Raw genomic sequence first — 25547 nt, 5'->3', positions numbered from 1 at the left:
TGAACACCCAGGTATCTGAAATTGTCTGCTCTCTCCACTGGCACACCACTGATATATAGTGCCTCGTAATTTCTCGCCTGCTTTGTGCTCCTTGATTTTGCTGATGTTTAGGAGAAGGTTATTCTCCAGACTTTATTATCCAGGTGGATGAGAGCCCAGATGTAGGGTGGTGGCAATGGCATCATCTGTTGATTGGCGAACTGGAGTGGGTCCAGTGTGGGTGGCAGCAGGGTCTCAATGTGCCTCTAGAAGCACTTCATCATGATGGGTGTCTTGATTGTAGGGCTGGGCGATATGGCCTAAAATCCATATTGCGGTATAATTTGAAGCATGTGCGGTAATGACATATATCACGATATATTCTTTTCTTCTGTATATATATGTCAAAATGGCTGAACAGTATAGCATGCCATTTTAAGAACACTTATTGTGCAAAACCTTTCTTAAAAATGTTTTAATCTTAACCTTTTACATATTAAAAATTACAAAACTTTTCAAATAATTTTTAAGATGTAACAGATCTTTTTCCAAACAATGTAACACAAAACTCTTAAATAACAAATAAAATGAAGATAAATGCACAAAAATTTTTGAATAAAAAAAATACAAGTAAAATATCGGTAAAACACAAAATTCTAAACTGTTTAAAATAAAGTGCAAAATGTGCCTTTAGAAAAGGCTTGAAAAAAACAGTCTGCTGGTGTGTAGGGCCACCTTTTTTCTTTCCACTTGAATGACTCGGCGTTTGTGCAGTTTTTGGTTTTCCTCATATTCCAAAACGTGCTTCATTTTGAGGTTATAAAACCAATTACTTGTATTCCCTCTCTTTGCTATTACTGTCACCTGGCATAATTTGCAGATGATATTTTTCTGCTCAACTTCTGACATCAAACCAGGTCCATATCACCGACGTCGCACTGGTCTTCTTTATGAGCACTCCCTCCTCCTCCCCACCTGTAAGCTCCATGCTAGCTTGCAGCCGCTGCGATGCTTTCGACCAAAACAGGCACAGCTTGATGACCTCATAAACATGCACTATCGCGGTAGAGCGGTATAGTCAAAATCTCTATCTTTGGCCAAATTCATATCGTTTCTACCGTATACTGTTTATACCGCCCAAACCTAGTTGATTGTACATTGTACACAGCTGTCCTGCCATCCTGCACAGCATTGCCCCTCGAGCCCGCTGCATCACCCCTCCCCTGCAGTGGAGCCAGAGACCACACCTCTGCCTCAAACATCTACAGGGTTTAGCTAGTAAGCTACCAATAATGGTGACTTAATGGTGATTAGCTATGTGAGGGAAGAGTCTACACAGCATTGCCCAGCCCCTCCGCTCCCCAGCTGTAGCCTATCCAAGCTGTCAAAGGGCAAGGGATGGGGTTCACCCTGGACAGGTTGCCAGTCTGTAACAGGGCTAACACAGACAATCTTTCAAGTTTACATTCATTGTCTCTGAACTGTAGGAAGAAGCTAGGATACAGGAGAGAACTCACATAAGCACAGGCAGAACAGACAAATTCTACACAGAAAGGTCCAAGATGGCCACCAGATGTGAGCGCATAACCCCCTTGCTATGAGGCAACAGTGGTAACCATTGTACCGTTGTGCTGCCCAGTTAAATACTGGTTAAGGAAACTAAATTAATTAATGAGGTTTTGGAGTTTAAGTTGCTGTATCTCTATAATTTGAACAGAACCATGTTACCACTTTACAATCTTTATGCTAAACTAATTTCACTGTGATTCTAACCCAAGGTTTCTATGCATGTGAACATTTAATTTTCTAAAAAAGAAAAAAATATGTTCATAAATCAACTATTAATTTTATTGTTTATTTCAGTTTTGGTTTGAAAAGCTGCAATTGAATATATGTCTTCTCTGTGAAACATACTCTAAAAGTCATTTGACCCCTTTTGCTTCACCAGAGGGCTTAGATTCCAGCTCCTTAGGATTTTACAGGCACTACTGGCACTACCAAGGCCTGTATTTATCTGAACACTGATATGAACCACTGGGCAGACAATGATTGTGTAAGGTCAAGGGAATTGAGTGATTAGAGGATATTTGGAATACATTAACAAAGTTCACTCACTGACACCTGCCTTGTCATCATCCATCACTCTTGAACTGGCCTCATCATTAACGGAATACTCAGGCTTTAAGTGTCTGGGACATAACGTGTGCCCCCCCTTTGTCTGCATCTCAGGTGTGACGAGTGTCGACTCTGCTATCACTTTGGGTGTCTGGACCCTCCACTGAAGAAATCACCCAAGCAGACAGGATATGGCTGGATCTGCCAGGAGTGTGACACATCCTCATCTAAAGTGAGTGTGCATACAGTTTATGTGTATAACTCAGAAAGAAACTTGAGGACTGTTGTTAGTTACAGTTCAGAGGTACTATAACTTCATTTTAACTACTACTTCTTTTTGACAGTAACATAAAAACTCATAAAATAAAACATTTATCTAAAAGTAAGTGGCAGTTCTTCCACTAACGTGTGACTTCCATTATAATGTCCTTACATGATTTCCTTTAAATCACTGTCCCAGTTAAAAAATTCACATCAAACTAAATAATTCCAAAAAACAAAACCAAAAAGGTGCTTTTACTTTGACATTTTAAATACAAAGTAAAAGTGTTTGTAAGCTGGTGAATACTAGTTTATCAATGTTATTTTTAAATTGTGGTTTAGACCTTCTGTGTTTATGTTTTTAAGAACCAATACATAAATTACTCAATGTAGATTGAAAAACTGTTGATAACTTACTCATGCAGAATAAACTGATTATAGGCCATTCTTTCATACTTTTTAAAAAGTTGCTTTCATGTTAATTAATCATTTATACAGTATTATTTAGATCATTCAGCGGTCCCTTTGTCATCTGTGCGTTGTCAGGGTTAGAGTAATTTATAGTTATAAACATCAGCATGAGAACTCCTGTTTCCCTACTCACTGTCGGGATAGTTCAGTGAAAGCTCTATTCTTCCACTTGAAGTAAAATCAGGTACATCCTAAAGATAAAGTTAGCACAAAGGTAAGGAAATTGTGTTTGTCGATTATTTTTTTTGTTGTAAATCACAGTAAATCTTATATGTTTGGAAAGCCTGTTTATTTCCCTTTAAATTGGCAAATGGTGTTTTTTCTATAGTACTTAACTTTTACATGGAGAAAGTAAAGCTGTTGGTGATACGTGGATGACACCTGGGTCACCATCAATGTTCACATCAACTCAGTGGATAGAAACAGTTCACCAGGGAAGAAATGAAGGATAATAGCTGTTTCTGGACTGCACTGTGCACATTAAGAAGGATGAGGGTCTAAACATTGAAGTTTATTGAAGTCCACAAAGGCAGACCAGTACCTGCTCTTTGATTTCCACCACCCTCTGGAACACAAGACTGGGATAATCAGGACCCTACAACACCAGGCAGATAAAGTTCCCTGTAAGGCCAAAGGGAAAGAAAAGGAACACACCCTTTTAAAGAAAGCTCTCAAAACGTGTTGTTATTCCAACTGGGCCATTATCAAATTGGAAAAGATGCACAGGAAAGAGGGTCATACCAACTAGGGAGAAACAGAATGACAAACGGAAGAACACTGTCATTCCTTATGTAGCAGTTTATCAGAGAAACTCAAGAGAATTTTCTCCAAGCATGGCATGGCGTTTAATGGGTGCAACTCACATGATCAACCCTGCTCTTCAACCCACAAATGCATTTTCCTGAAAAATGTGGCACCATTTCATGGGAAACAACTAACGAAATATAAAATGCATTACCAAGAAGAATTGTTACAACAAACATCAACCAAACACAAATTTCCTTATTTTCTATACTAAGTTTGTATATGTTTAATATACATTTATGAATTATCACAATGAGATTATCCCACATATTTTGGTTTAGATTTTGTCTCGTTGTTTGTTTGTACGGAATAATATTGCATTGCATATGTTTGACAGCCTCTCGAACTAATTAATAAGTAATTTTCATATCTTTCAAATCTACTCTGGAGTTCTACTAAACTTTTCTATGGAGCAAATACTTCCTTAATGATTCTATTGCAGAGGTAGGGAATTATAAAGGCCATAGTGGAAACACTGAATCTCACACACAAGACACACAATTAATGCATCAACTTACTCCTACTACACTCCATAGAAAAAGGTGGTGTTGAGTGTTTGTGTATGGATGAATTGGGCTTATCGTGCAAAAGCACTTGGCGTGATCAGCAAGAGTAGAAAGCACTTTTTAATTACCGATAATATCAGTGATACTAACGTGATTCTGGTTCCATTCAAAAGAATTATTTACAACAACCAGTCCTGTTTCCAACACCTGAAGTACTTCTACTTGGGGAAAAAAGTGATACAATTCTTGCCTCTTAATTACCTTTAAAAAAGCAGGAACTCCAGCAACACTTGAGGAAAGAAGAACAACTTTAATAATTGACCAACGCGTTTCGGCTTGTGGCCTTCATCAGGGTCATAGTAAAACATTGTAAAAAAATTGCTTAAATACAAGACAGGAAACAGAAAAAAATTCAAATTAACCAGTCAAAACTTCACAGATAGGTCAGCTGACATATAATAAGTAGGTATTGGTTAATTGGTTAAGTCATGCCCAAGTAAATACTGGACTAGAACATTAATGATGAGGAGGAGAGGGGGGTGACATAACCTCCATATGTCTGAAAATAATACATGCATGAATAGCATAAGAAGGATACTATAAATATACACACAGGTCAAAAAAAAATAATAATAATAATAATAACCTTAATTACCTTTACCTTTTAAAGCCACTGCAGTTACTACGGTCTAAAAAACACTCGTATACAAAATAAATTTACTGAAATAGACTGTCTAGCATTAAGAAGAGATAAATTAGAGTGATTAAGTGAAATAAAATACCAAGCTGATTTGATGATCAGCCTTGTGAATTAAGACATAATTCTATTCTTAGCTGCAGATGATTTCTTTAGACAGAAATGACAGTTGAGAGCCAAACTTCTGTATGGGGTTAGGGTTAGATTTGAATGACCAGTGAGAGGTTGAATCATTTCATCCTAATTATTTAGACAGTAAGTTAAAATAATCAAAAGCAGAATTTCAGAGAGTTTCATATTGTATGAGCAATGCTAAATTGATTGTCAAAAGACTCAGTGTATATGAAATGAAAGTTTTCTTTTCTTCAGTTACCTTTTTTTGCCTAGATTAGTCATTTTTCAGAAGCTAATGTATCTCTGTTGTTTTAACATTTTTCAATGCTATCCCCAACCACAACATGCTGATTATAAAGAAAACATAAACTAACTAAAGGTTAGTTTAGAACAATCAAATAGGAGAACCTCCAGGCCAATAGCAGGGCCACATTTCATGGTAACAAAAGTACTGATATGACAAAGTAATACAAGCATTTTTTCCTCTATTATGTTAGCAAGGAAAGAACACTTGTATTTAGCGTCTGTTCAAAGCATTGGTCATAACAATCTGTTCATTTCTGATTTGGAAAGTATACAACAGGCTACGTGGTTTGTGATTTTGAAGGATTTTTACTATTCACTTTGAATTCATGGGGCCCGGTGAAGAGGCTTGTTTAAGCAACAAATGGATGAAAGAAACCACGTGTGTGCCATTTCTGATATTGCAGGGTCTACATTTGAGAGGCATTTAAGAATGTGACATTTTTGAGAAAGTATGGAGTACAGACCTTTTCAAGCGCAAGGTGCTCAGAGTGTCTCAGTAATAGCAAGTGTGGGGAGATAATTGACTCCACTAAGGGCAGCTAAAAAGCACTCTGAGATGAGAGCTGTATTTAAGGAAAGTTTTATTATCTGCTTTAAAATGCCAAGTCATGCACTATTTTTGCCTGTGGGGGGAAAATGATTCTTAAATGCCAGCATTAAGTGCAGAATATTACCTGATCAGTGCAGTCGAGATTCAGCTAGATGAGCAAGATATAGGGGGTTAGGCAACCCCTCTGCTTGACAGTCTGGTACAAAAACCAGTGTAAAAAGTTATTCACCCAACCCCCATCCCATGTGGAACCACCTTTACTAGCAATAACTTGAAATAAGTATTTTCTGTATGGCTTTATCAGTGTCTTACATTGTTGTAGAGAAATTTTGCCACACTGTTCTTTACAACATTGATGTCAATCAATCAATCAATCAATCAATCAATCAATCAATCAATCAATCAAGGCTTTATTCGTCACATGCAGGGGGGTCCTGCAGTGAAATGGGACCCCCCCCGACCTTACATAGACACACAGACATCACATGGGGATACAGTCGGAGATTGGTAGCATTGGAGAGAAAAACATTGAAATGTACATTACAATGGGAAAGTACAAGAGGAAAAAAAGAGACCCCTTCTCATGCTATGCTTCCATGGTAGGACAGCACGAGAACAGGAAACAAAAAAAACTCCTCTGCACAAAAAAGCGCATAAATGTGACACAACATTGGGAAGACATAACAAGCCACACGGTAGGGTGATGGGTAAGGAGCAATGTGAAGCAAACCCAGCAGCCGCCTCGCACAGCGCTATCTTATCCAGCGCGGCACGTAGACCCGCCGTGTTCCCCCACAGGAAACAAGCATCGAAGGCGTTTGGAAAGGGAGGGGGATAAGTGTGTGGTTTTCAGTGTAAGTGTATGTGTGTGCGTGTCCATAGTTCAGCGGAGACAGTGTCCTTCGCCCTGCCAGGCTAAGTAAACAGTCTGCCAGCCAACCCAGGTGGCCTTAGAATGGGGAGGAACAATGTCAACACAGGCGTTATCTCGGATTGTTTTGATCGGCTCCAGCCTTGAGCCCGCAGCTGGCGCCGGAGGGGTAGCCGTATTAAGATGGTGATTTCTTTCCAACAGCTCATGAGAATTTCGAGCTGTATTGTTTTAGCACTCCGACACTGATCTCTCCATCTCCCGTTGGATAGCCGTCAGTTTCTCCATGATGTTGTTAACCTTCAATTCCGTGGTCTTGTCAATCTTTTGCTCACAGAGCCGGTTCTGAGACCTCGCGACCGCAGCCAACTGATCCGTGATGTTTTCCAGCTTTCGCCCATAGTTGTTGATTAGAGCTGATTCTTCCCTGATGTGTCCCAGTATCCGCTCAGAGATGTTATTCTGAGTATTCACTGCAGCCGCAATAGCCTCCAAGCTCTTGACCATGTCCCCGTCTGTGAGCCCTTTCTGAGAAGCCGCGCCTCGTCCAGTCAATCCAATCTCAGCAGGCAGCTTGGTGGGGGTTTGAGCAGCCAGTCCCGCTGTCTTGATTCTCCGATAAGCCAGGGCCAAGCCAGCTCCGATCAGCAAGAACCCTGCTATCATGGTTCCGAATAGGTAGATATCTTCAGCGTCCTCGATCGACAGTCCCGCCAGGCACACGATCCTCCATGTCTGCCACCCGTCCATCGTGTATCCAGCAGGGAAAGTCCCTCCAGGGCACTCAGGCTCTCCCGAGCCCAAACTTCTCGTTGAGAAGAGGGTGTCAATAGCATTCAGAGACCAGTTGATCAAATCCATAGTTCTCTTTAGGTTTTAGACACCGGCTGTGAGAGAGTGTTCCAGGGTAGTAAGAAGAAAAAAAAAAAGCACGAGACAAGACAAGGACATAAGCGGCTAAGCAGGGAAGATAGGGGAAGGAGGAGAGGAGAAAAGTGCGACCGCCTTCGCTGAGAGCCAAACGAGATGTTTGAGGGCATTCGCAGCTGTCATAATTTCCTTCCACAGCATTTTAATCAAGTTGAGGTCTAGACTTTGACTGGGCCATTGCCATTGTTTACTGTCCTTGCCCCAGTGTTAAAAATATCAGAGTTTTCTTAGGGGGTTAAAACAAACTATTAACAATTTGCAGATCTCCTTTGACTAGGCCACTCCAAAGTCTTTATTTTGTTTTTCTTAAGTCATTCAGAGGTGGACTTCCTGGTGTATTTTAGATCATTTTCCTGCTGCAAAACCCAAGTGCATTTCAGCTTGAGGTCACAAACAGACGGTCTACGTTCTCTTCAGGACATTTTGGGAGACGCCAGAATTTGTGGTTCCATTTACTACAGAAATTCTTTTAGGTCCTGGGCAGCAAAAAAGCCCCAGGCCATCACACTACCGTCGCCATATTTTACTGTTGGCATGATGTTCCTTTTTTGAAATGCTGTGTTACTTTAATGCCAAAAGTTTAACTTGTACCTTGTCAGTCCACGTAGTATTTTCCCAAAAGTCTTGGGAATCATCAAGACCTTTATGTTGCTTTTGCTTAGCAGTGGTTGTAAATGACCCAGATTATTTGTTCTATTTGATATTATTCAAATACTTATATCCCTGAACGAATTATGCCTCATAATGTTCATTAGACTCTTATTTTGAAATTCGGAACGGGCAACATCCGGGAAGGAAGATTGAACTGCTACTGTTTGCTCACCAGAAAAAGTTAATGAGAAAGTTATTGTTTTCCATCCATATTTAAATTAGCATCTAGCTGGAAGGCGAACAGCTCTTACGATGTGTCTATGGTAACTTGTGAATAAATGGGTTGGAATACCCCACCATGGTCCATCCGTTATGGTCATTGAGTGCATCGTCTGAATAAAGTCCGGCTGGAATGCTACAGTAAGACCTGATCCCCCGCATCATCCTGCTGTCACTGCACCACGGAACCATGAGGATGAGTCACGGAGCTCTGTTGCTATTCCTCTGGGATTGACAAGACATTTCATGGAGCAACTCAGCACCATTCTACTGGTCTTCTAGACAGAGAGACTTCATGATCATCATGCAGCTGGCTTAATGGTTTGATGTGATGGTCAGAAAAGGTATGGAACATTTTATTCTAATTGACAAGGAAAGGACATTGATTCTCATCGGTGGTGGTTAAAAAGGAGAGAGAAGGACGTCAACTACTGTGGACATCTACTGCATTAAGACACAACAGACATGAAGTAATAACAAGTGAAGTAACTTTGTTTATTGGTATTTACCACCACTACTGTGTATTTACCATTCTGTCTACTGACTCAAAAAAGGGCTGAAAGAGGGGGCATTTGGTTCAATTTGTAACTGTTCAGTCTTAATGGTGTATTGATTTGTGTTTAGAATAAGAGGTTTACTTTACCACGTCAGTCAGCAACAGCTAGCAGCTTGCATTTATTATTTCATACATTTCTTCTTAACGTTGTGTTTGGTTATCTGCTTCTATTCCAACTTGGTTTAAAACGCAAAGATTCTCCTCCCTTCTGTTAATGCAGCCTGTAAGTTATAGTAACCACAAACAGCTCATTACCTAAAGCCTACAAATTAGATAAGTAAATAACATAAATATGAAGGAAATGGAGAATCCCTCCTCACAAACAGAACTAGAGCATCAGATATTCAACCTGCAGAATAAAATTGAAAGGCTTAAGGCGTCTCTCAAAGACATATCAGAAACTACGGAAATAGAACTTTTGGAGAAGGAAATTCAACGCAGAAAAGAAACGTTGAACAACTTACAAGGCGAGCTTAAAGAAGGCCTCCGAAGCTCGACTCGAACAAAAATCTGAACTCCAAAGGTTCTCGCAATGCAACAGGAGGAAGCAAGAAAAAGGGGGGAAAAAAAGTTCATCTCAACTTACGAAAGATGGAAGATTTGAGCCTAAAAGTCAAGAGAGCAGCTCAAGTCAGACATTAGTAAAGGCGAGCTGGCATCTTTGATGGATGCTTTGGAGAAAGAGAAAGGGGCTGTGTTAAACACTTACCTTGAAATACAAAGTCACATTACACCTTATCCAGAATTAAGACGTCACGTTGACAGTTTTGAGACGATTACAGCCGAAATGATGAAAGTTACCTACGAAAGAATGTCAGAACTCAATGGAGATTATGATGCAGAACCAGTGCAACGCCATCTCAGGGAGCTGCTTAAGAACAGCTATGCACGCTCCATCTATGGATCCACTGCATCTAGAGTGACAAAGTCAATCCGTAGTCACAAAAGCACTACTCTAACACTCAAACAGGCGGATGCCGCAGCAGAGCTAGCTACTAAGGAAGTTGAATTTGAATGGTTGCTCGAAGAAGAGAGACAAAGGGAGAAGATGGAGGAACGGCAGAGGAAAATGGAAGTAGAAAAGCGCAGACTCGAACGCCTTCAAGCAGAAAAGAATTTAAGGGCTGCTCGGGCCAAACTGCAGGTCTACAGCCAGGTAGCCTCGCAGGAAGGCAGTCTCCATTCCTCTAATAGTTCAGTGGGAAATCATCATGTTCCCCCTGCTATCGGCCATCCAACTCCCAACGTCACAGCATCACCACCCGACCTAAACATGTCATCCCTTGCCCAAGCCCTACAAGATAGTATGGCTCTAAATAGACTTCCAGTTCCAGAACCGTCAGTATTTAATGGTGACCCCATTCAGTTCATTGAGTGGAAAACTTCATTCATGTCACTTATTGACAAAAAGGCCATCTCCCCAGCTGACAAACTTCATTACTTAAGGAAGTATGTAGGCGGCCCAGCTCGTAAAACATTGGAGGGAACTTTCTATAGAAATGACAGCGACGCTTATAAGGATGCGTGGAACAAACTGGATAACAGATATGGCCAAACCTTTATTATACAAAGAGCCTTCAGAGATAAGCTCACAGATTGGCCAAAGATCCAACCAAGGGATGCAGAAGGATTAAGAGACTTCTCAGATTTCTTAAACGCTTGCCAAGATGCATTGACACATGTGAAGAGCCTCGAAATACTGAACGACTGTGAAGAGAATAAGAAGCTAGTCCTCAAACTACCAGAGTGGATAGCATCTCACTGGAACAGGAAGGTTACTGAAGCCCTAAAAGACAATAAGGAATTCCCCAGTTTTAAGGACTTCGCCACATTTATGGCGACAGAGGCAGAAATCACTTGCAATCCGTTCACCTCAGCTTATGCCCTCCCCTGCTCTGAGTCGAGCACTGCAAAACAAGGCAGCAGAGAACCTCAGAGGAACAAGGCAAGCGTTCTGAACACACAGACTGAGGCTGATACTGAGAGGCTCAAGCCAGTTAAAGGAAAGGAAAAGCCTCCTTGTGCCTTCTGTCAAAATAATCAGCACAGACTACATGGATGTCCCAAGTTGATTGCTAAAACTCTGGAGGAGCGACGAGATTTTGTCAGAGAACATAAGCTCTGCTATAGCTGCACCAAACCTGGACATAGTGCAAAAGACTGTCGACATCGACACGCATACAACACGTGTAAGGGTAAACATGCCACTTGTTTACACGATGACAACTATGTAAAGAAAGAGAGGGTCCTGCCACAGGAAGCCACTATCCTGAGCAACGCCAGCCAAACAGAGGCTGCTGCAACTTCAATGTCAGTGATTACTGGACAGCCAACTAACACATCAATGATTGTGCCCGTGTGGGTGTCAAAAAAGGATACAGAGAAACTGGTTTACGCCCTGCTGGACACACAAAGCGACACGACATTTGTTGAGCAGGAACTGAGCAATGTACTAAAGGCAGATTCCTGTCCAGTTAAACTGAAGTTAACTACTATGACCGGACGTAACGTGATCGTGAAGAGCCAAAGAGTCTCAGGGCTTTGTCTGCTGGGTTATTGCTTCTCCCTCCTCATCGACCTTCCTCCTGCTTATACCAAGGATTGCATACCGGTAAACAGAGCCCATATCCCAACAAGCAAGACAGCTAAAAGATGAAATCATCTCTCCAAGGTCATAGAAGACATTCCACCTCTACAGGATATAACTATGCACGAGCAATGGCACCAAGAGACATCATATCGGGAGGAAACGATGAGCCTTACACGATTGATACGTACTTAGGATGGAGCATAGTTGGTGGTGTGTCGACATGCCCTGACACTTCAAGTACGGCGGGACAGTGTTTCCGAGTTGCAGTCAAGGAGCTCCCACCAGTCACCCCGGCAGATGCCATTCGCATTCTAGAGTCTGACTTTAAGGATGCTAAGGAAGATGGCAAACCAGTGTCTCAGGAGGACATCCTGTTCCTGGACAAACTGAAGAACCACATCAAAAAGAGCAGTCAAAGAGACCTACCTTACCTGACAACAAAAAGCTTGCAGTTATGTGTCTGAGCCATCTAAAGAGGAAGATGTTAAAGGATGAAAGGTACAAGGAACAGTATTTCAAGTTCATGGAGGAGGTCATAAAAAAGGGTGATGCAGAGGAAGTCCACGATGATGGGAAGGAGGGCGAAAAATGGTACATACCTCATCATGGTGTATTCCATGACAAGAAGCCAGGCAAACTGCGTGTGGTGTTCGACTGCTCTGCCAAGTACCAGGGAACCAGTCTGGACAATCATCTGCTCACTGGTCCTGACCTGATGAACAATCTCAACATCGTACTCCTTCGCTTCCGGTTGCACTCCACTGCATTGATGTGCAACATAGAGAAAATGTTTCACCAATTTCATGTGAGGAAGTCGGACCAGTATTACCTGCGCTTCTTTGGTGGAAGAAAGGAGATCTCGGTGCACAGCCCCAAGAATACCGTATGAGGGTGCATATCTTTGGCGCAGCCTCATCGCTTGGTTGTGCGAACTACGGATTGAAGCATTTGGCAACAGAAAACAGGGCTCTAGAGTGCGACCAATTTGGTCGCAAATGCGACCAAATTTTTCAGTGGTGCGACTAAAAAAATATATTTGGTCGCACCGGTGCGACCAACTGTTCGGGTAACAACAAAAAAAAACAAAAAACTCTGCAACTCTCCGTGTGGTCAACAACAGACACACATTATGCCACTGTCGTGGACTAAACCAATCAGAGATAGTCAGGGGCGGCACCTCTCTGATTTGCCGTGGTCCAGTTGAAAGTGCAGTTGGAAGAGGGAGGTGAGTAGCTTGAATAAAGCGATATCGATTCATTAAATCCTGAATTGACTGTTTTGTCAGAAACGCCAGATTCTCAGATTAAAGCTCACAAAACTATTTCAACAACCACCAAACAGCAAATGAGAGCAGGTACACGGATTCCACACAAAGACGTAAACACAGAGCGGACCCGACGTATCAGAATCAGCTTTCTCTTTCTCGGCTTTCCCACCCGACAGCACGTAGACAGACACGTCGTCAGGGCTCACCGATTCTGATGCGTCGGGTCCGCGCTGTGTTTACGTCTTTTTGCGCTGATTCTGAGCTGCAGGTTTTGTCTCTCTCCAACCAAAATTCACCGAGCCAGCAGCAAAAGAAGCAGCAAAAGAAGCAGCAAACTGCGCTTCACATTTGATCAATGTCATCATGAATTCCCTCTGACTTTTGCTGTTTTGCTTCCACCACGATAAAAATCACACTTCATGCACAGCTCTCTCTCTCTCTCTCTGTACTTCAAGAACAGTTTCCCGTCTCAAATCTCTGTTTTCTGCATTATTCATTCGCTTATTACCCACCAGTCTACCGTTGTTTACAGCGCTGTCGGCCGCTGTCTTTTTCTTTTTTCTTTTTTTTTTCACTTAAATGACCTCGGACAAGAAAGCCTAATTTCTGCTGTTCAATACTGAAGAAATTTAAACTTTTTAAATTATGCGAAATTGCAGAATATTGCAGAATATTTTTAAGGTTATCTGCTATAAAAAGCCAGGCCAGAAAAATCTCCTTCATGTTTTTCTGTGTTTTATTCTCAGTTACTTTCACACAAAGGCATCTGCTGTGATGTTCACAATTCTGATGAAGTCTCACATGTATCAGTACTGATAAATGATCAGAATTATAATATTTCTGACTGTCTGAGGCTAAATTGAATCGAATCAGGACTTTGAGAACCGGAATCGAATGGATTATAGAAATCAGTGATGATACCCAGCCCCAGTGAGTAGCCTAGGCCTGACAGAAGTGGATGTAGCTGTGGGTAATAAGAAAAGATGAAAAGAACTATTGATAACTTTTTTGTTAAGTTAAGGCCTGATCCGTCTGAAATTCATAGCCAGTGCTCTGACACGGTGCCACCAATCTTTGAATTCTGAAAAAGCACAGTGTATCCAGAAAACACATTATATGTTGCAATAAATGCACTGCCCAAGTGTCCCCTCTCCCCACTGCCTTTCAGCAGCATGCAACAGCAAACAGGTCGTCAGAGGAGGCCAAGATGATGATTAAGTTTTAACATTTTCTACAATATTGACAAAGCACTTTAAGCACAAGATTGTTAGTTAATAATTTAGAAATGAATATTGTCTGTATGGACTGCAACTTCCTCCCCAAAAAAGTGCACATGTAAAACTGCGGTGTTAAGTAATGCGGTTGAAAAATTTGAGTGCGTAGTTAGGCGTACCGGTGCGCCCATGGCAAAAAGTTAGTCTAGAGCCCTGGAAAATAAAGACCGATACCCATTAAGCTCTCAGTTCATTCTGAGAAATTTCTATGTTGACGATGGAGTCATAAGTACAGACAGCTCAGAGAAGGCTATTAAGTTGGCAGAAGAAGCCAGAAGACTTTGTGCCCTGGGTGGTTGAATCAGACTGCCTGAAGATCAGCACCAATCTTAAGGAACAGCCTGCAACATGTCGAGGCATATTGTCCATTGTTGCATCCCTGTACGATCCCTTGGGTCTCGTAGCCCCCTTTTTGCTCATTAGAAAGGAAGTGCTGCAGCAGATGTGCTGTCATGGAACAGGTTGGGACGACCCTCTAACCAATTAACTTCGCCCACGGTGGGAGAAATGGAAAAATGACCTCAACAACTTGGAGAAATAAATATACCCCGAAGTTCCGCACCAGCAGATTTCGAAAAGGTTATCAAACGTGAGTTACATCACTTCTCCGATGCAGTGTTCATATCTGAGGCTTAGCAATGAAGAAGGAGACATCCACTGTGCACTAGTCATGGCCAAATCTCGTGTCGCCCCAACAAAGGTCACCACGATCCCAAGATAAGAGTTGACGGCTGCAGTCATCTCTGTGAAAACCAGCAATGTTTTGAAGGAAGAACTCGGATATGCGGACATTGAGGAGCATTTTTGGACTGATTCAAAGGTTGTACTAGGGCACATCAATAACAAGGCTCGACATTTTCACATGTTTGTAGCCAACCGTATCCAGAAGATACATCTCTACACGCATCAAAGGCAATGGAGATGCGTCCCTACCAACCAGAATCCTGCGGATCGTGCTTCTAGAGGTTGTTTCGTCAATGAGCTAATATCATTGAACTGGTTTACCGGCCCTGCATTTCTATGGGAAAGGGGAGTTGACCTCTCGGAAGAGGTGGCTCCGGAACTGTCAGTCGGAGATCCAGAGGTTAAGGAAACACGGACTCTAAACACGGAAACTGTAGAACAAGATTCTCTTACCTATCGACTGACAAAGTTCTCGTCCTGGACTCGTGCTGTTTGTGCAGTTGCTGGCATTCTTCGAAGGATCAACAAGGATAAGTCAAATGGTCTCTCTGCAGTGCAGGAAAGAGAAGAAGCAGAGCGCCTCATTATCAGGTTGTCAGCTGCCACCTCATAACAAGCTACATCGCCTCAACCCCTTCTTGGACAGCGATGGTGTGATTAAGGTGGGAGGTAGACTCCGTGATTCAAGTCTTCCTCTCTCAGTCAAACACCCTACCATCATTCCAAAAGAACATCATGTTACAAGGATGATCATAGCATACTGTCATGAAGAAGTCAAGCATCAAGGCAAGGGGATGACTCTCAGTGCGATCAGGACAAGGGGTTACTGGATATCAGGAATTGGTAGGACGACTGCATCTTATCTTCGCTGATGTGTAGTTTGTCGAAAGCTTCAGAGACGGACAGAAGAACAGAAAATGGCCGATCTCCCTCCAGAGCGAGTAAATTCATCTCCACCCTTTACCTACTGTGGAATGGATTGCTTTGGACCTTTCTATAGCAAGCAAGGACGTAGTGTGCGAAAACGATACAGTCTTCTTTTCACCTGCTTCTCCTCTAGAGCCATCCATATTGAAATGCTGGAGGACCTATCTACAGACTCATTCATAATTGGACTGCGCTGCTTCATTGCTATAAGTGGAGCCGTGCGCCAGATCAAATCTGACCAAGGCAGTAACTTCCTAGGAGCCAAGAATGAACTGCAGGAAGCCTTCATGGAACTAGATGGTGTTAAACTGACTAACCTCCTTTCTAAGAAGCAGTGTGACTTCATCCTAAATGCTCCTGGTTCAAGTCATGTTGGTGGAGTGTGGGAGCATCAAATTAGAACAGTCAGGAGTGTTCTCAACGTGACCCTCGCACTCTCACCTAAAAACCTACCTGATGCTTTCCTCCAAGCATTCTTCTATGAAGCAGTGACGATAGTTAACAGTCATCCTCTCACTGTCGAAAACCTACACGATCCCAACAGTCTTGAGCCACTGACACCAAACCACTTACTTACCCTGAAGTCTACCATTGCCCTTCCTCCCCCCAGCAAGTTCATAAGATATGTACGTGAGAAAGACATGGTGCCATGTGCAATATTTGGCAGAGCAGTTCTGGAGCCGTTGGCGGAAAGAGTATTTGGCCAACATTGCCTTCAGACAACGCTGGCAAACCCCAAAGAGAAACCTGCAGATGGGGGATATAGTCATAATGAAGGATGAAGGCTTGCCCAGAAATGAATGGAGGTTGGGCAGTCATAGAAACTACAATCCGGTCGTTAAGTCTGACGTCACTAGCCATGTCTGGGCCTAAACTCTGCTGCAGGTCCATATATCAAATGATCACTGTGGCATTACTGAGAGTTGAAAAACTGTCTAAAGTCTTTCATCTTTAATAAAATGATCAGCGTTCTGCTCTACCAGGTGTAACAATTGAGTTTAACATCCAGGCATCCATGAAAACGGAATTTATGACATTTAACGGAGTTAGAAGTTAGTAGGAAGTTAGCTCGCTAGCTTCCATCTAAATACAATATAGCATGTCCTGACTGCGGGGTTTTGGAAACAAATTAAAACGTACAGCTCTGCTATCACTTCCAACATAAATGAAGACAGAAAACTAAACGGCAGTGAACTAAACAGCAGCGTTTGTAGGGTTACTGAAGTTTGGCTAGCTGGTATATAATGATGTGCTACGTGACCGCTAGCGACACAGCTATGTTAGCATAATATAAACAAGCTAACTTTTTTTCCACTCGATAAAAGTTAACGTGAGGGTTCTCAGTGGTCAAGAACAAACGTAATCGCATGGCAGGATGCTGTAAACGGACCAAACTTCAGCCAGGAGAACAACTGAGATAATCCATCCATGATACGAGGTTAGTCATTCATATACTGCTGCATGGGCTGGGCTGTAGCTACATCGTAAGGTTTTAAAAACTGAGCTTAAATAAATGATTAGCGGTAATAAAAGCCGAGGGAGGTCAACAGTGATCACTGACTGTTTTTAGGAGCTTTTTGAGATTAAATAGAAAAAAATAGAAAACATTAAACATGTTAACAACACAAAAGCCATATTAAACGCAGACTACTTTAGGCCCGGAAGTAGGATTCGTCACGTCATCACTTAACGACCGGATGGACAGAGATGGACTGGTTAGGAGAGTAAAGCTATGTCTAGGTGACAGGAAACCTGGCAAAAATGGTGAACGTCTCACCAAGCGGTCAGTGCTTGAACGGCCAGTTCAAAAACTAGTCTTATTGTTGGAAAATGACTAGTTCATTCCTTGCATACTAGGCTTCTGTTGGTTGGTCATTCTTTGTATTAGGAAATCATTTGTGTTCTCTCTTCCTATGTTTATGAAGTTATGATATTTGGAACACTAATGATTTGGTGGGAGTGTAAATGACCCAGATTACTTGTTCTATTTGATATTATTCCGATACTTACAGTTGTGGTCAAAAGTTTACATACACTTATAAAGAATATAATATAATGGCTCTACTGAGTGTCCCGTTATTTCTAAAACTCTGATTTTTCTCTGATAGAGTGATTGGAACAGATACTTCTTTGTCACAAAAACATTCATGAAGTTTGGTTCTTTTATGACTTTATTATGGGTTAACAGAAAAAAGTGATCACATCTGCTGAGTCAAAAATATACATACAGCAGTGTTAATATTTGGTTACATGTCCCTTAGCCATTTTCACTTCAATTAGGCGCTTTTGGTAGCCATCCACAAGCTTCTGGCAAGCTTCTGGTTGAATCTTTGACCACTCCTCTTGACAGAATTGGTGCAGTTCAGTTAAATTTGATGGCTTTCTGACATGGACTTGTTTCTTCAGCATTGTCCACATGTTTTCAATGGGGTTTAAGTCAGGACTGTGGGAAGGCCATTCTAAAACCCTTATTCTAGCCTGATTTAGCCATTCCTTTACCACTTTTGATGTGTGTTTGGGGTCATTGTCCTGCTGGAACACCCAACTGTGCCCAAGACCCAACCTTCGTGCTGATGATTTTAGGTTATGTTGAAGAATGTGAAGGTAATCCTCCTTCTTCATTATCCCATTTACTCTCTGTAAAGCACCAGGTCCATTGGCAGCAAAACAGCTCCACAGCATAATGCTCCCACCACCATGCTTGATTGTAGGCATGGTGTTCTTGGGGTTAAAGGCCTCACTTTTTCTCCTCCAAACATATTGCTGGGCATTGTGGCCAAAAAGCACGATTTTTGTTTCGTCTGACCACAGAACTTTCCTCCAGAAGGTCTTATCTTTGTCCATGTGCTCAGCAGCAAACTTCAGTCGAGCCTTAAGGGGCTGCTTTTGGAGCAAGGGCTTCCTTCTTGCACGACAGCCTCTCAGTCCATGGAGATGCAAAACACGTTTGACTATGGACAATGACACATGTGTTCCAGCAGCTTCTAATTCTTGGCAGATCTGCTTTTTGGTGATTCTTGGTTGACTCTTTACCCTCTTGACCAATTTTCTCTCAGCAGCAGGTGATAGCTTGCGTTTTCTTCCTGATCTTGGCAGTGACGAAACAGTGCCATGCTTTTTATACTTACAAACAATTTTGCACTGTTGCTCTTGGGACATGCAGCTGCTTTGAAATGGCCCCAAGTGACTTTCCTGACTTGTTCAAGTCATTAGTTCGCTTTTTCAGATCCATGCTGAGCTCCTTTGACTTTCCCATTGTAGCGTTTGTTGGCGTTTGTATCCAATGAGCCCTATTTAACTGGCCTAAGAGAAGTCACCAGCTATAGTCACTCATAATCACTCACAAGCAGTTAAGAGGCCATGCTATGAAGCTCAGTTCACTGACAACTTTCTAAGTCACCAAAATTGCTAATTCATGTTGCTGTATGTATATTTTTGACTCAGCAGATGTGATCACTTTTTTCTGTTAACCCATAATAAAGTCATAAAAGAACCACATTTCATGAATGTTTTTTGTGACAAAGAAGTATCTGTTCCAATCACTCTATCAGAGAAAAATCAGAGTTTTAGAAATAACGGGACACTTGGTAGAGCCATTATATTATGTTCTTTACAAGTGTATGTAAACTTTTGACCACAACTGTATATCCCTGAACAAATTATACCTTATAATGTTCATTAGACTCTTATTTTGAAATTCAGAACGGGCAACATCTGGGAAGGAAGATCAAACTGCTACTGTTTGCTCACCAGAAAAAGTTAATGAGAAAGTTATTGTTTTCCATCCATATTTAAATTAGCATCTAGCTGGAAGGTGAACAGCTCTTACGATGTGTCTATGGTAACTTGTGAATAAATGGGTTGGAATACCCCACCATGGTCCATCCGTTATGGTCATTGAGTGCATCGTCTGAATAAAGTCCGGCTGGAATGCTACAGTGGTTTTCATCTTGAAACTCTGCCATGCAGGCCATTTTTGCCCAGTCTCTTTCTTATGGTGGAGTCATGAACACTGACTGAGGCGACAGAGGCCTGCAGTTCTTTGGATGTTGTTCTGAGGCCTTTTGTGAACTCTTGGATGAGTCGTCGCTGCGCTCTTGGGGTAATTTTGTTCAGCCGGCCACACCTGGGAAGGTTCACCATTGTTCCATGTTTTCACCATTTGTGGATAATGGCTCTCACTGTGGTTCACTGGAGTCACACAGCTTTAGAAATGGCTTTATAACCTTTTCCATACTGTGAGATCTCATTTACTTTGTTTCTCATTTATTCCTGAATTTTCTTGGATTGTGACATGATGTCTGGCTTTTGAGGATCTTTTAGTCTACGCAACTTTGTCAGGCAGGTCCTATTTAAGCAATTTCTTGATTGAGAACAGGTGTGGCAGTAAGCAGGCTTGGGTGTGGCTAGAGGAACTGCACAGGGCCATGTAGTAGGGCTGGGCCATATTATGCCGTTCACGGTAATACCGGTATAATGTTAGGCAACGATAAGAAAATAAAGTATCGTGATAGAATATGGGTAAAACGAGCATGCGCAGTGCCTTTGTTTTCATACGCACATGACCGAAAAAGCATGGCGGCAAAGGAGAATGAGAAGGGGGAAAGCGGGTTGTCGAATGAAACGGATGAACCAGAATTGGTTTGTGAAAATGGTGCAGCTTCAGTGGTGTGGCACTGGTTTGGTGTTTGTCCGTCAGATACCCAGTAAAGCACATTTTTTTGTAAAACATGCAAGCAGGCCGTCATTATAACTGTATTTCTCGCACTAAGGTGCTTGTAAATCTGGGAGTAATCTGGGTCCAAAACTCCGTCCGCTTCAGATCCCAAAGTCAAACGAACACTGCGGCACACTGAGAGTTAAAAACTGTCTAAATTCTTTCATCTTTAATAAAATGATCAGCATTGCAGCTTTACCAGGTGTAATAATTAAGTTTAACATCCAGGCGTCCATGAAAACAGAATTTATCACATTTAATGGAGTTAGAAGTTAGCAGGAAGTTAGCGGAAGTTAGCTCGCTAGTTTCGCTAGTTACCTAAGCAGATATACCATGTTCTGACTGAGAGATTTCTGAAAAAATTCAAACGTACAGCTCTGCTATCACTTCCAACATAAATGAAGACAGGAAACTAAACAGCAGTGACGTTTGTAGGGTTACTGAAGTTGGGCTAGCTGCTATATAATGATGTGCTACGTGATCGCTAGCGACATAGCTATGTTAGCATAACATAAACATTGAAGCTGCAGGATAAACGCTAACACTTTTCCACTCGATAAAAGTTAACGTGAGGGTTCCCGATGGTTAGAGACAAATGCAATCGCATGGCAGGATGCTGTAAACAAACCAAACTTCAGTCAGGAGAACAACTGAGATAATCCATCCACAATACGAAGTTAGTCATTAATATACTGCGACAACATGGGAATAGAGCAGCTGTGATAGAATACAGCATTAATGAATCAATGGTACAGAAGTGGAGGAACCAAGAAGTATGAGTTGAATAAAGTTTGATTTATCTGACTGCTTTGTTTCGCTTAATGTGCCTTATAATACCGTGCACCTTATGGTCCGAAAAATACGTATTTGACTTTTTTATTTGGCACACGGCAGTTTAATGTTGCAGAGCACCTCTTTTTAGCTTCAGTGGATATTATACATGGTTATGCTCAGGATATGTCAGCACATTTCTACTGGAAATGCCCTTTGGTTAAACTTTCAGCAAGGAATTTGCATTTGCACTGTTAAATTTTTATATAGCTTTAATGCACATAATAAACAGCTGCTTGTTTAAGTGAAAATAAATGGATGGGTTTTTTGCACTATTAAAGTTGTGGAGTTGTATTTTGTATTTTGTCTTGCATCAATTATATCGTCAGTTATATCGTTATCGCAAATTTTCAAATATATATCGTGATAAATATTTTTGGCCATATCGCCCTGCTCTACCATGTAGGTTTGGATTTTTTTTCCCCCCATAATAGATATTGATGATCTATCATGCATTTTCGGTTCCGGGTCGCTGCTCGTGCGGTCGACCGGCCAGTGCTACCTAGCCTGACCTGTCTCCCCAATGTGATGTTTGTGTATTGTATGTACGGTCAGCAAGGTATCTATCTTAATTGCCCTTTGGGGATGAATAAAGTCTCTCTGACTCTGACTGAAATATTTACGTGTGACAAACATATAAAAATAGGAAATCAGGAAGGAGGAAAAGTCTTTTTCATACTACTGTACATTGCTGGTAAAATAGTTTTATCATATAAAGAATTGTCTTTCTAACTTGTGAAAAAAAATCTCTGTCTTGTATGTGTTTTTATTTGTTAGAAAGGACTTTGTCTACACTTGTACAACAAAGTTAATATTGGTGCTATCATTTCTTCCATAAACAAATTGTGAGATTAGTCTTTTTCTTACTGTAAGAGTTTAGCTTTGTTTCTTGCTCAAGATCACAGAAAATAAGTTTCATTCTGATTTGTAACCAACATCTTTTTTGTTGATATGTCCCTTTGATTTGCTTGGTGTTGATGAATTATTTTAAAGTTATAGCAATTACAGCTCCTGGTTTAGAGTGTTACTGGAACACTGCTGGTGCCATTGCACATGTTTCTGTTGTGCAACGGGGGGAAAAAAGGCTTTGTTGGATAGCCTTGAGGATATTATAGATGCTGTGTTTTTCTCAGCCTGCTTAGCTTAGATAAACCTCACTCTGACCAAGCCTACATCCGTCCTGCTAATGCCCCAGGCGCTCACCAAATTGATTTCAGTAATAAAGGGACAGTCTACTCATAATATACGGATGGTGTTCAATTCAACCCTGTTACCATGCCAAAGGGGCACTTGTTTAAGACTTTATTTACACCCTTGCAGCACTGCTTGGCATACTGCGTAATGTGGTGAATCAGACCATAAGATTTGGATAAAAGGTTTGAATTGCCAAAAGCTCTTAAAGTTCTTCAGACAGTGTTTAAAGTACTCAACTGTGAACTTGTGTGGGATGCACTCCTTTTGCTGCACTTAGTCTTGTTTTCATCAAAAGGATTGCAACTGCTGAAATTATAGCCTAAAAGTTTCATTTTCTTCACTTCCTCCACAGCCAATGGCCTCCTACTGCTTAGTAAATAATTTGTATTTGAAGTTCTGTTATGACCTCAAGAGTATCCAGCTCTTTATGGCGATATAGCAGTTAGGTATTTAATGCTAGTGTTTGCTGATTTGGACTACTGGCCGTTTATATGCTTAGTGTGCCTTAAGCGTTCATAATTTTTTGATGCGTTTGTCTTACAGCTAATGAAATTTTTTTTCAATTCACAAGAAGATTACCTTTACAGGCTGTGCCATCAATCAGAAGCTTCATGGTTGACCCGTGAAAGACTATAATTAAGTTACCCTAATTAACTTAATGAAGTGTCACACTCTGGTGATTTTACTATATAAAGTAAATTGAAAGAAAAATAGGCATCATTACTCATCAGCTGGTCTGGTATTTAGACAGAGGCTTTAGAAAGAGTTTTTTCGTCAGTTCTTCTTTCAGTGGGTGTATTACTGGAAAAATCTAACAATTACCATGTTTTATTTTCTGAAAGAATTTTCAGGTGATCACTATCGTTGATGCATTTATGAAATGAAGATCAGTCTTTGAGTGTGATTTGAATTTGTGGCTCTCCATGTTTTTTTATCTGTATTCAAGCTTAATTCTAATGCTATGACAGAAGTGCAGTTAATAACACTTGAGGCTTTTACTCAAGAATATTTTTTTAAGGTCTGATAACATCATCAGTAATTGTTGTGTCTTTGAAGCAGCTGAAGTTTAACCACAGTTTAATGTGATCTAAAAGCAAGAAATGAGTGCTAAACTAGCCTGCTCAGAGTACAGATGCATGATCAAGGGTGGCCAGGCTTGATGCTGAAGACAAAGGAAAAAATCAATGGTTTGGGGTCACCTCAATCACTTTAACTAGGCGCTACAGATGCCCATGCCCCTCTCTGGGGCCAATTTGTGGAGTAAACAGAAGTGTGTAATTGTTGTCGAGTTCCCTGGTGGCCCAGGCAGTACAATTCTCTGGACCTTATTCTATTTTAATAACCTTCTTACTAGAAAGCATACATGAGGCCACTTTTTAGAGCCCTTAGTATTTTATGTCTGTAAACAATATAGCAGACACTGAGAAACAGCACACAATCTTCATTAAGGTAGCATTCCCTCATGTCCCTGATGGCTCAAAAGAAATGATGCTATATTCTAATGGCACTGTGGACTCAGAAACAATATGTTCTTTCCATAAATATGCACAATGAACTTCAGAGTTTTAAATTTCCACTTATCAAACCAACCATATATTAGGTATATTTTTGTCTTAAATTTGACTTTAACTTAAGCCAAAGACTGTTATGATTCCTCAGTGGTCTATCTTGGGAGGAAAGTGTTGTGTAAATTTAGTGCATTAAATGAAAGAAGTCACACTGCTATATTTTTGTTGAGCACTTTATTCTTGCAAAAAGGAATTCAGTCAGTAAAAGTCACTCATGGTGTTGTCCTGAGGAATTCACCAAACAAAGGATCCAGGCCTTGCTTATATAGGCACCCCTTTATTACCCCGTTGCTGGGTAGCAAACCTACCCAGGTCAAACACAGCTCAACAGGATATATGCAGCAGGTTAAAGTAGGTTAAATAAAAACTTAACTGCCCAGAGGCAGGAAGCTGGACACTGCCTCAATTAAGGGGATCCCGCATACCCGCACTTCTACAACCTGCAAGGGTCAAGCATTACATAGGCACAGAAGAAAGAAAGCTAATTCTCTACAAAAGTCAAATGAGTTTACTTATATGGCACATTTAAACAAAGTAAGTGTTTATTATGTTGATGTCTCAATGCATGCTCAATCATCCAGGTCAGGAAATCCCAGAAAGTTGATTCCATTCATCTGGACGTTCTGTTTTCATTGGGAGAAATGTTTCATCACTCATCCAAGTGGCTTCTTCAGTCTCAGCTGCTGCAGGTTTCCCCAACCTTACAAACAGTATATTTGCAAAGAACGAAAGTAGCACCACTAACTAACAAGGTCAGTTTCATGATCATTAATATGCAACTTGTCATGACCACTGATCAATGGCCATGATTACTGTGACGTTGGACCTGGTACACATAGACAGGACACGGATGTAATGACAGCACTACTTTATTTCCGAATGTGATTTCACTGTGGTTTTTGTTTTCACTGGGACACAGACACTCCCCCTCCGCTGTCATGTCCGCTCTCTCCCCCTCCAACTGTCACTGTGAACATATAAAGAGACATAATCACACTCACATCCCAGCACACCTGTTTAAATCCAGTGTCGTGAAAAAGCGAGCGGTGCCCAACCGGTCCAGGAGCTCGTCGACCCGGGCCATGGGATAAGCATCAAAACGTGACACCTCATTCACTCTGCGATAATCGACACAGAACCGTATAGACCCATCCTTCTTCACCACAAGAACAATGGAGCTACACCAAGCACTGTGTGACTCTTCTATTACCCCCAACCTCAGCATTTCCTTCAATTCCTGGAGAACAATTTGTCTTTTATGTTCCGGCAGCCTGTAGGGTCGTGAACGCACCGTCACGCCAGGCTACATCTCAAAATGGTGCTCTATGAGAGAAGTACGGCCGGGTAGGGGGGAGAACACGTCGGCAAAGGGCTGTTGCAATGCAGCAACATCCGCCCTCTGGGCCTGTGTGAGATGGTCACTGCAATGGAGGGAGGCGGGGATGTTAGATTTTGGCACCTCCGG

The 25547-nt window shown here is 41.5% G+C and overlaps 1 protein-coding gene across 2 annotated transcripts in view; it reads left to right on the top strand.

Annotated features, from left to right (window-relative positions):
• phf14 (PHD finger protein 14) overlaps positions 1-25547 on the top strand; it is a 178881-nt gene that overhangs the window by 117689 nt on the left and 35645 nt on the right. For both annotated transcript variants that reach the window (XM_065471420.1, XM_065471419.1), the window contains exon 17: positions 2209-2326. In XM_065471420.1, the coding sequence (XP_065327492.1) occupies positions 2209-2326 (118 nt within the window). The remainder of the gene's footprint in view (positions 1-2208; positions 2327-25547) is intronic.

This window comes from Pelmatolapia mariae, linkage group LG22 (genome assembly GCF_036321145.2).
Source record: "Pelmatolapia mariae isolate MD_Pm_ZW linkage group LG22, Pm_UMD_F_2, whole genome shotgun sequence".
Classification (NCBI taxonomy): Eukaryota; Metazoa; Chordata; class Actinopteri; order Cichliformes; family Cichlidae; genus Pelmatolapia; species Pelmatolapia mariae.
The sequence above is the reverse complement of the archived record's forward strand: the minus strand, read 5'-3'. Positions and strand labels throughout refer to the sequence as shown.